Raw genomic sequence first — 12,156 nt, 5'->3', positions numbered from 1 at the left:
TATGTGTAGACTTTTGCAATGATTTAACCAACTTAGAGGTAAATGCTCAAGCAGATATTTACATTATAAACATCGAGAATGTCTGTAAGTAGCAGAAAATCAATGAATCCAAAAGAGGGAGCAGATACCAAAGAACAATACCTAAATAAAAATTATTCTTCTAAGAAAAGACACAAATCTATAAAACTATAGGTTAAATGACTGCTGCAACTTTTTTTGTTGTTCTTCACCCAAAATAGCCCTAGTATTGAGGAGGCAGCTTTTACAAAGCCTCTCTCTGGCTGGGGACACTCTTGGCACATGGTCTCATACAGAAAGCCTGGGGCATGGAGGCCTGCAGGGACTTGGGTGCTGCTCCAGTAGGGAGCTGCGGCTCTCAACGTGCGAGGCTCCTGGGGGATGAGAATATGGAAAATGAACTTTTGCCAAAGTTAACTAGGACCATCTAGAATCATTCACTCTCAAATCTCAAAGCTAGAATTATCCTCCTCTACTCCAAATCAGGGTTGTGGAGCAGGTACACTGAGAAATAGTTCAGAAAATAAATGTTGAGGACATTTATTATGCAGTTAATGTCAAAGAGCAGTTTTTAAAAAATCAAGTATCAAAATATTTTTAAAGTGATTTCCCTATCCTCTTTCTCCTCCTCCTGTTATTACTTTTTTCACATGAAAGCTCACCTCGCCCTCTTGAAGAACTTCGACCTCTAGGAGCCCCCACCACTGTTCCTCCTCCTCCTCGTCCTGTCAATCGCAGGACAGCAGCACTATTTACAGACATGGAAAAGTTTCTCTGCCAAAAAAGAAAAGAAAGAAAAAATGGATAAAACAGACAAAACTGCATGTTGCTTCTCGCCATCTCCTACTGCATCTATAAAATGGCATCTAATTACTACTAGCAATGGGAAACCATCACTCCATCACTACATGACACACTAAGATGCTCCAAAACCTGATTTTAGCTGAAAATTTCAAATTAACATTTCAGATCAACAAACACTAATAACCAATGCCTTGTACTATGTTAGGTTCTGTGAAGAAATATTAAACAAACTTTAAATGCCATATGTATTCAGAAGCAGACAGGGCAAATATGCATCATAATATACAGAGAATACTTGGTAAAAGAGATCTGATTTGAAACAATCCTTTAACTACTTAAAGGTGGAAATAAGAGGGAGTCACAAAAAGGTCTGAATTAAGAGTAGCATGGTAAAGAGAAAAACAATCATTCTGCCTCTTTCTGCTCACCAATGTGAATTAGCAACTCCAATTAGTATTTAATAGAATGACAGGTATCAGGGGTGAACAGGGAAGGGCGAAGTAAGAATCTACATAAGATTATCTACCTTAATGGGTAAGGGGACAGAATGCTTGAAAAAAAATGAAATTCCAATCGCTCAGTTATTAGCCTGCACTTGCACCCACAGTCAACCTGAGAAAGGGTCAAGTACAACAAGACTAATAGTGGGTGGGCATCCTTCAGACATGAAGAGGGACACAGAAAGACAGGAGGCCTGGGAGCCAAAAATATGTTTAGCTGATACTTCCGGATAAATGGAATATAGAGATCTTAGGAAAAGGTAAAGAAGAAATTATAAAACTCTTGAAAAGTGATCTATAAAATATCAAAATCCTGGGCATCTGAAGGAGAATTCCATAATAGAGTTTTAAACTCAGAAAATATATCCTTACCTGAATACTTTCTATACACTTAGAACCTAATAGACATTTGTGCAAAAGTGCAAAGGTGTGGTACAGTGTAGAAAAATCCAACTTTAGCATGGCGTATAGCCACAGGCCCTCCTGGCAGAAGCAAGAAGTGAGGCTTAGTTGGACTGAAATAGAGCTCTGCAAATTCAACTAATATTTTAAGTTCAAACTGTTTTCTACTGTGAAGTCCTGATTTGCTGTTTTGATTTAAAATCAATTGAAATATGTCTATATCTCTTCTGAAGAAATCAACATGTAATTGGTTTTAAAAAACTTATACTTTCATTAATGAATTTCTTGTTTTAATACATGGGTCATTTTCTCCTCATTACCTGTCACTACTTGTCTTTTTCAGAATTGGATTCAATACAATTTGTTCATGTAAATTTTAGAAACAACAATGTAAGTTTTTTTCCTTTGAGTTTTATAGGTATGTAATCATATAATTAAGTATCTTCAAAACTGAAGACTTAAGATGTAATTGATAACAAAAAACCAGAAGATACCAAACTTGATAACTTATTTCAAACTATATTTTAATAAAATTTAAATTTAAAAAAGCTGATTGAAACAAATGCATTAACTTACCTTTTAGTACAGAATAACCAGTGGAGTTATTAAATAATGCCTCTGGGAACACCATTAAGCAAGACTATGAAGTCCCAAAATCTAGATTAATATATTCTAATACTGGAAAAAAGAGATCCTGGCACACATAACGCAACGTTGATCCAACACAGTTGAATACCTTAATACCAAAGTATTACACATATGAAACTCAAATGCACCCATCTATACGGTTCGGGGAAATTCTCACGTGCTTTCATACTTCCTCACACATTGCAGCTGAATGTGCAAACTGGTATAATTGCAGGAAGGCAATTTCTCAAACTATATTTAAATGTCCATACCCCTTGAGACAAGAAGTCCTCTCTTTACACGTGCAAAAAATAACATAAGCAGAAAGATTTTAACTGCAGTACTGTTTGTAAAAGCAAAAATGGAAACCAACAAAATATCAGCCGAAAGGAGCTAATTACAAAATCATGGTCATCTATCCAGGGAATTCCATGCAGTTCTTTAAAAAAATGAGGCAACTCTGTTACGCTGAACCATGTAAAATTGCTAATATTCAACCATTTCTGATATACAGAAAACCACAACTTCATTCAGTTGATTTAATATACAAAGATATACAGCACAGCTGGAGTTAAGAGCATGGAGAGGCTAGACTGCCTCAGGGTGAAATTTTTGCCCTTTTACTCAACTTCTTTGTGCCTCATCTACATAATGGGAATAGGAATCTACTTCATGGGTTGTTGCAAGCACTTAACACATTAAGCAACAAGTGTTTAGAACAGTGTCTGACACATATTAAAAGCTAAATAAGTATTTACCATTATCTCCCAAATAGATGTTTGGGTGAAAACAGTAAAGTGTAGAACTGTGTGCACAGTATGCTACCATTTACGTACATGTGTGTTTAAAAGAGTAGATACATAAATAGCTGTAGATGTATTAAATACCCTGGGGGGAGGGAACACAAGAAAATGGAAATAATGGTTACTCCTGGGGAAGAATAATAGGTAGGGAGAGTTTGGGTAACTCAGACTTGCTTTTCACCACATGTGCTTTGACATTTTTGTTTGTATATAAAATATTATGTATTCAAAAATGCATAAGTGAAGTGATTTTCTTTGACGTCAAATAAAATACACCAATGTGGTAGCAGCTACCTAAATTGCAGATATACTGTATAGAGTTATGCTTTTCAAACTCAGATAGATATACAAAGGAAATGCCAAACCAAAGAGCAACTAGAAGATCTTATTTAAGCATTAATTTTGTTCTAAGAAAATCTTTTTCCTAGTTATATTTTATACATGCATGCATATTTATGTGTGTGTGTATGTGCGCGCGCGTGTGCGTGTGTGGCAGGTGTGGGGAGAGAGAGAGCATGTGAGCAGAATATTAACTTGCATTTTAAAGATAAAATATCCTGTTCAGGTAACTTCAGGAAACAAGATATGCACCAAGAAGCTATTTTATATCATTAGAATTATTTACCTCCCAGATAGGAGTAAGAGGGTGAAAAAGCATGCAAAACTCCAGTCTAGGAAGGTCTAAACAATTCAAAGTAAAAACGTCAAAATGTTAATGAACCTTTTGCCAGCGTTAAGTATTGTCCTACTCCAACATATTTTACAAATAAGAAAGGCTACCAAATTAAGTGTCAAGAATCCCTTAATGATGTATTTTTAAATGCTTCCAAAAATGGATCCTCATGATCTTCTGTGACTACCATGAAAATATCCCAAATCCTTACATTAAGCCCTTGTAATTATGGCATCCAGACTATAACACCTTAAGAAAAACATGCCCATTATAAAAACAAAATGAGGAGCTACTCCTTTAGTCATCGTAGAATTAATTCTGGTTTGTAGTTACCGTGCATACCTAACTTTATTCCTTTTCAAATTGTTGACCAACAGTTCCCAGAAGCATTTGTTGTATAACTTTTGATTTTTCAAATGATTTGTGTAGCTCTTAGTAAATACAAGTTTCTCAGAAATGTTATAGGCTGTTTCTGAATGATTCAATTACTTTTTTGTTTTTAAAGGTCTATCACATTTTGGTAAATAGTAGCAAGTCCTTCTCCCTACTTACTGAAAAGCTTTTCTGGCCCATGTAGTCTCTAAGAAATCTAGGCAATCATTTAAGGAAAAAAAATTTTTTTTAATTAAAAATATTCATTAACATTTTAAAAGTTGGAATAATAATCACAAAAGATTAAAACTGGTATATTGAGCTATATAAAAATTAGCTTCTGTATTAAAAAAACCATAACTGAAATTAAATACAATATTATAATTTAGAAAACTTAACAGGTTAGGGTTAGGGCTAGCTCAAGAAAAAGATTTCTATCTAAAAGAAAAATTGGCAAAGACAAGAACAAAAAAAACTTTTTTAAATATAAATGCAAACATTTGAGAAACTCTGCACTGGGGAAAGAAATGAAAACTAAAACAATGGAAGAACTTTTTTCCAAATTTGCAGAGAATTTTTTCAATAAAAACAATGTTGGAAGTACAGAAGAGTGCTTAGTATATACCATCACCTATACAAAAAGAAGGGAAACATTTAATATTTACTTGGAAAAATACACAAGAAGCTGCTAACAGTGGTTGCCTTTTGGGAAAGGAGACAGGTGGCTGGGGAAAAGAATGGTGTTCTGTAAATTTTGATTTTTAAACCATATGATTTATTACTCATTCAAAAAATTACTTACTAAAAATACTGAATATGGCAAAAGTAATAGTAAAATGCTATAGCCATGGCAGCAATGAAACAAAAGAAATATCCTCATACAAAGTTTCTTGAAAGCAGTATGGAGTGATTTGAGTTTTATTTCTGAACTTTCGATTCTAATCAGCTAATTTGAATGTCTATCCTTAAGCCACAGTTTTGATTACTGTAGCTTTTCAGTAAGTTCTGAAACGGGAAAGTACAGGTCCCCCAGCTCTGTTCTTTTTCAAAATTGTTTTGACTACTCAGGGTCCCTTGCAATTCTGTACGAATTTTAGGATCAGTTTGTTAATTTCTACCCAAAAAGCAACTGGGATTTTATGGGGATTGTACTGCCAAGAGATCAATTAACAATATTAACTCTTCCAAAGCTTAACAAATGTTGGTGCCTTTCCATGTATTTCCGTCTTCTTTAATTTTTTCAAGTATTTCATAATTTTTATTGTAGATGTTTTATACCTCCTTAAATTTATTCCTAAGTATTTTGTTTTTGATACTACTGCAAATAGAATTGTTTTAATTTTTTCTCTGAATTGTCCATTGCTAGTATATAGAAATACAACTGATTTTTATTGCTGATCCTGTACTGTACAGCTGTGCTGTATTCATTTATTGGTGTTAATACTGTTTTGAGAATTCTTTAGGATTTTCTATTTGTAGGATCATGTTATCTGCAAATAGAGATAGTTACTTCTTCCTTTCCAGTTTGGATCCTTTTTATTTATTTTTCTCACCTAACTGCTCTGGTTGAAATGTCCTACATAATGTCAGGTATCAGTAGCGAAAGCAGGCATCCTTATCTTGTTTCCAATCTTAGGGGAAAAGCTTTCAATCTTTCAACACTGAGTATGTTTTTTGGTTGCGGGTATTTCATAAGTGCCTTTAATTATCAATTAAAATTTAATGATTGATTGAGTTCTCTTCTAGTCCTAGTTCAGTAAGTGGTTTATCATGAAACCATTTATCAATTTTGTCAAAGGTTTTTCTGTGGCAAGTGAGATGATCAAGTGCTTTTTTCCTTCATCCTACTAATGTGCTATGTTACATTCATTTTATGTTGCACCACCCTTGCATTCTGGAGATAAACCCCACTTGGCCATGGTGTACTATCCTTTTAATATGCTGCTGGATTCAGTGTGTATTGGTGTATTTTGACAACTCAAGATATACAAAGAAAACAGACTGCTTAACATACTAAATGTTAACAAATAATTATCTCTACATGGTGAGTTTATAGCTAAGATTTTCCCCGTCATAACTTTCTGTACTTTCTACAATGAATGAGTACCTTTTATAGCAAAATAATAAGTATTTTATTGACTTTAAAGAATATATGAAGAAACATTAAAATCAACACAATGGACAAATAATCTAGAACAATGGGCAAAGGACACAGGCAAATAAAAAACAGTAACAGACCATAAGCATATGAAAAGATACTCAACCCTACTAGTAACATGTGAAATACAAATTAAAAACAACTATCACAGCCACCATTTTGGCCAAATTTTAAAAATCCAGACGTGGAGGACTGCATAAAAGTTAGACCTCTCATACACTGCTGTTCAGAGAGCAAACTGGCTTAAATCACTACGGAAACTAACGTGGCAACACCCTGTGAAGTTTAAAAAAACAACCAAAACTCAGCAATCCAGCTTTTTCAACATGTTGTAAGAATGCTTATTGCAGCACTTTTTGTCAATAGCAAAAATTGAAAACAATCTAAATATCCAACCAGAGGAAACTGGAAAAACTGGATTTTCTCACATATGAAATACTATACAGCAGAGATGAACAAACTAAAGCTATGTGTATAAACATAGATAAATCTAAAAAATCATTACTGAAAGCAAAGCAGCAAGCTACAGGATATAAACTACAGTATGCTATTTTTAATATATAATTTATAACCCTATAAAATGAAATGCTTATGATATATGGATACATAAATATGTAATGAAAATATTAAAACATGAATGAGAAAAGTAATCCAATTCATAGTAATCTCTGGGAACAAAGGGATGGGTACACCCCAGGCAGTCTAAATGTTTCATTTCTTAAAACAAACAAAAAGATACACAAATATGTCATAATTCTAAGATCTTATATGCCCTAATTAAAAATATGCTGGTATTTATAATAATATTTTCTATATTGGTTTATTTTAAATACTTCATAATAAAAATATTTCTGAGAAAAATTAAAACAAAAGATAACCAGATGTCATTTTTTTTAAGTAATTTTGTCAGTTTTGAAAAGGAACTTTTCAGCAATCACTGGAGACAGGACCCTTCCTTCCCCATGTACTGTTTTATAGCAGTAACACCTTTTGGTCAATGAAAATATCTGCTGATGCCCCTAGATGATGTTGAGTTTCATGACTAAAGATGGAACTAGCCTGACTCAGGAGAAACCATAAAGAAAACAAAATTGCTTTTAAAAGTATGGTACTGAAAATCACCAAGGTTAATATCAAATCTTTCTTAAAACTTAACTCAGGTTAACAGAATTCTTTTAGTAAGCTTTTCTTCCTTAATAGGGTGACTTCATCATGCAAAACATGGCAAGAATACAGAGGAAATCTCCAGAACTGTCACAAAATATAATGATGAAAATGTTCTGGAATTAGATAGTGGCGAGGGTTATACAACTCTGTGAATCTACTAAAAACTACTGAACTGTATACTTTAAAAGGGTCAATGTTATGGCATGTCTCAATAAAGCAATTTTAAAAAAAAAAAGTAATGATGATTCCTCATTTAAAGTGGCATTCCAGCATTCCAGCAAAGCTTTATTTCTCCACATTACTACAATTACCACAGTTCCTTGAAATCAGAAACTCTATTACTTGTCTATGGATATAGTACACTATAAAAAGATAAACACAAAATCTGATACCTTCCAGCCCAAAACTCTAACTTCCTTGCAATATCACTTAAAAAAACTGGTGATAGAAGAGCACATTTTAAAGCACACAGTGAGCTGAAGATCTACATTTTCCTTCAGTGGTAGACTGCACTGGTAAGAATTCAGGTTTTGCCAATTACTTCTGAAAAACTACATGTTTCTGAAAAGAAGGCCTTCTCACCCCCAAAATTACTTTCTACTTGAATAAGTCGTAAATATTTCCTCATCTCTACATAATACTCAACAGCTTCGGATCTAAAGCAGAATCTAGTCAAGTAAGAGAGGCACCCGTATGCCAAGAAAACAGTAAGAAGGAAGCAGATCTGTGGGAACGCAGAATACTCCTTAGGGTCTAAGTAACTTCCTATTTTCATGCTTCAGTGGGAAGGAACAAGGGTTTGACCTGAGGCTCAAAACTAGGCACAAACCTGTTCTTCCTCTGTAAATGGTACAAGAGCCAACGGCGGCAGGGGTTCCTCCTGCAGGATAGGCAGAAATTCTTTATCCAGAAGGTCTGAAGGTATCTGTTTGACCAAACACATGACCATGAGATTAATGCTATCCCTCCAATTACAAGAAGATAAAACAAGAAAATATTCTTCGGTTTATCTATTGACTATTATAAATACAGATTAAAGCTTATTCAACCACTATTAACTTTTGGTGGTACGTAAATATTCTGAAAGCGTCAAATATTAAAAACCCCAGTCACTCTCCCTTTCTTCTCATCAGACTACCACTTTCAGATTTGATATACAGCACTGACTGGTATTTCAGCAGGCACATTTTTAAGTCAAAGCACAAGGTGGTAAGGAGAGGTTTACAAGTAACTGTATCTGTCCTTAGCAACCATCATTAAAATTTAAGACTCTTAATTCATTAATAAAATCAAAAACAAAGTATACTTTAAAAATAGAAAATGTTATTTCTCCCTATTCAGATAATAAAAGTGTACTTTAATACATTTTGAGTTTTGTTCATTTATAAGTGACACAACATGGTGTCACTCTTAAGATTCGCTCCCCACTAAAAATTTTATAATTAACTCAGAAGGAAAGAACAAGAGAAGCATCTGCCCTTCTTGCTCCTAACTTTTTTTTTAAAGATATTTCTTTTTTTTAATTAATTAATTAATATTTATTTATTTTGGTGGGGGAGGTAATTAGATTTTTTTTTTTAAAATGGGAAGTCCTGGGGATTGAACTTAGGACCTCACGCATGCTAAGCAGGGGCTCTACCACTTGAACTATACCCTCCCCACCTCCTAACTTCTAACTGGAAAGAAAAATAAGAGATGCACTAAAGAGAAGGGGAAAATTCTTCCTTTCTCAGCAATCACACTGGGACAAAAAAAGAGTTTAAGAGGAAATTAGTCAGACAAAGCATGAAGTCCTGACTACTCTCCTGTTTCCATGAAGCCTTCTACTCCTGTAATGAAATCTTAGGTCTTCTCTAAAAAATAAGAAGTACACAACATTTAGAAGAGCCTCTCTGAACTACTGCAAGTTTCAAAGCAAGAAAAAGGTACAATAGAGAGAAAAATCATGGCTATTTCATATAACAACACATAACTGTACATACCCTGAAATCTCATTCATAATTCTGAATTCCTTGGTACTTTCTTACCTTGTTGTCTTTAAGGAAAAGTGCTAACATCTCTTCTCTTCCATAACGATAGTCTGCTAACTTATACTTCGGCAATGCTGGAGAAAGAGGAGGGGACGTAATACTCCCACCACTGGACAGAGCTCGAAGCCTAGGAGACACAATATGAAAATGAAGTGTTAAACATTCCGGCAGCAAGGACCTTTTTCATATAGTACACTATAAAAAGTTTCATTTTAGAAAACAGAAAGAAATCCCATTACCTCAGGGTGCCCAAGATTTTAGCTCTAATACAGCCTGCTGCAACAGCACACTAAGAACATAGTCACTGAGAAATAACTAAACCACCATGTGGAAATTCCTTAACTTAAAAGGTACCGGGGCATGTCCTTAAGAAGCTTAGGGGATGAGGAGGGGACATCTTTTTTCCAAAGTATAAAAGTAATATATGAATAAAACAAAAGTGAGATATTACCTTACACCCATTAGATTAATAAAAATTAATAAACCTGACAATACCAGTTGTTGGTAAGGATTTAAAACAATGGAAATTCTCAAGTAGTATTTATGGAATTATAAATTGGAACAGCCACTTTAAAGAATTATTTGCTAATATTTAACAAAGTATGCTACACAAAAGAAAAAGCAAAATATAGAAGCTTATAAAAAAGATAATTTCATATACTACATATAATGAGGATCATACTACTTAAGGACACATACAAAACATAGCAAAAGCATAAAAGTTAAACATGAATTGACAAATACAAAATTTGAGATACGGTTCTATCTGCAAAGGGAAGAATTAATTTTATCCACAACATTTTATTTTTTCAGCTAGGTGCTCGGTACATGGATGCTCATTACAATTTATACTTTTTTATGCCCACAATATTTCACAATCCACTTTTAATGAAACCAATTAACAATCAGTGTAGAGAATCTGAAAATGCAGTGAAAAGAGTGAAGTACAAGCAGGGAAAAAAAAAAAAGCCCCATTTACTCAAAAGAAGAAAAAAGTAAAAATATACTCCAAGCTGATAAGAGCAGTTGCCTCTAAGGAATGGAACTAGGGAATGAGGAACATTTTAATTTTATAATAAGATGTTTCTATCTTCAAAAGAGAGTGGGGAAGAGAACCTCAGCAAAAAATGGCAAGAGTAAGATCCTACTGCAGCACTGTATCAAACAAAGTGGAAAAACTACCACCAGGAGTAGCTGATTACCTGGGGCTGGGGGCAGCCCAAAATTCTATAAGGTAATAAATAACAACGGTAAAACGAACCAAGATACTGTAATTCAGCAGTTTAGCCTGAAGGAGAAATTCAACAGAAGCATTAAAACATCCTCAAAATTGCTAAGCTTTATGCACAAAAACAAAAGAAATGGCCTACAAATTATATATTAAAAATATGAAGGTCAAGCACAGTAAATACTTGCATGGTATTCAAAAATGGCAGAAAAAATAGTATGCATGTAGTAAATATGTAAAATGTGTTTACATGTAGAAAGCAATATCAAAAAAAAAAAGGACTATGTATTAGTAAAGTAAGACTACAGGGTTTTTTGGTTTTTTGGTTTTTCCTTTTTTTTTCCCCAATGTTTCTACCTTCTTTTTCCATGTTATTCTTTAACATTTTATTATGGACAATTTTGAATAAAAGTACCAAGAAGAACATAAGGAACTCCCATGTACCTATCACCAGTCCCCAATCCATCCTGCTCCTTCTACAGACCCATCTAACCCTCCTTTGATATTTTTGGAAGAAATCTTTGGCTTTCAAGATTTTTGAAGGGTATTATTTTCAAGATTTTTTGACAAAATCTTTGAAGAAAATTTATCATTTCATCTGTAAATATTTCAGAACGTTCTCTCTAAAAGATAAGGTTTTTTTAAAGTCTGAATTTTGCTGATTTTTTTCCTGTGACATAGTTTTAATAGTTTAACATGTTTCTCTGTTCTCTGCATTTCATGCAAATCGGTGACTGAATGTAGAGACCTGATCAGAGGTGGCAGCGCTTCCACGTGGTGGTGTGTGGTTCCATCAGGAGGCACACACTGCCTGGTTGGTTTTGTGAGGCTAAGCAGTCCCTGATGGCCAGAGCCTAGATCCCTATATTCACTAAGATTGCTGAAGTGACTTTATTCCTCCATTTCTTCTTTATTTACTAGCTATAGTTCTACAGAGAAACGTCCCTCTTACACTGTTGGGTATTGTTATTTAATAGCATACAGTTCATACAGGAAAGGAAGGAAAAAGCCTTCATCCTTCCTTCTTACTTATTGGTTTTCAAAATAATGATGTGATTCTCCAACATCCCCTAACAATAAAAAATTATTTTTTATTAATGTATTTCAGTTCACTGCAATTCTTCTTAACAATACTCAAACTGTCTCATCTTTGCCCAGTCAGAGAGGCTTCAGGTTGGCTCCTGAATCCTTCTGACACAACCCTAGTTCACAGCTTCTTTTCTATCTGGTTTATGTCAAATGTTCCAGAGTCAGCTTCTATTATTTCTTCCCTTGGACTTAGAGTCAACTATTTCAGCCTGATTCTCTTTGGTATATATTAAGACCACAATCTGGGTACTAGGAGTGTTCACTGCTACTGGGTTATTAGTCTTT

At 34.1% G+C, this 12,156-nt stretch overlaps 1 protein-coding gene across 4 annotated transcripts in view; it reads right to left on the bottom strand.

Moving 5' to 3' along the window:
* Positions 1-12,156, bottom strand: part of GIGYF2 (GRB10 interacting GYF protein 2) — a 112,368-nt gene that overhangs the window by 71,128 nt on the left and 29,084 nt on the right. For all 4 annotated transcript variants that reach the window (XM_006209125.4, XM_015243427.3, XM_006209126.4 and 1 more), the window contains 3 exons: positions 9,552-9,681; positions 8,354-8,449; positions 681-792 (listed from right to left, as the gene is read on the bottom strand). In XM_006209125.4, the coding sequence (XP_006209187.1) occupies positions 681-792; positions 8,354-8,449; positions 9,552-9,681 (338 nt within the window). The remainder of the gene's footprint in view (positions 1-680; positions 793-8,353; positions 8,450-9,551; positions 9,682-12,156) is intronic.

This window comes from Vicugna pacos, chromosome 5 (genome assembly GCF_048564905.1).
Source record: "Vicugna pacos chromosome 5, VicPac4, whole genome shotgun sequence".
NCBI lineage: Eukaryota > Metazoa > Chordata > Mammalia > Artiodactyla > Camelidae > Vicugna > Vicugna pacos.
Note: the sequence above shows the minus strand (reverse complement) of the source record. Positions and strands in the feature narration are given on the sequence as shown.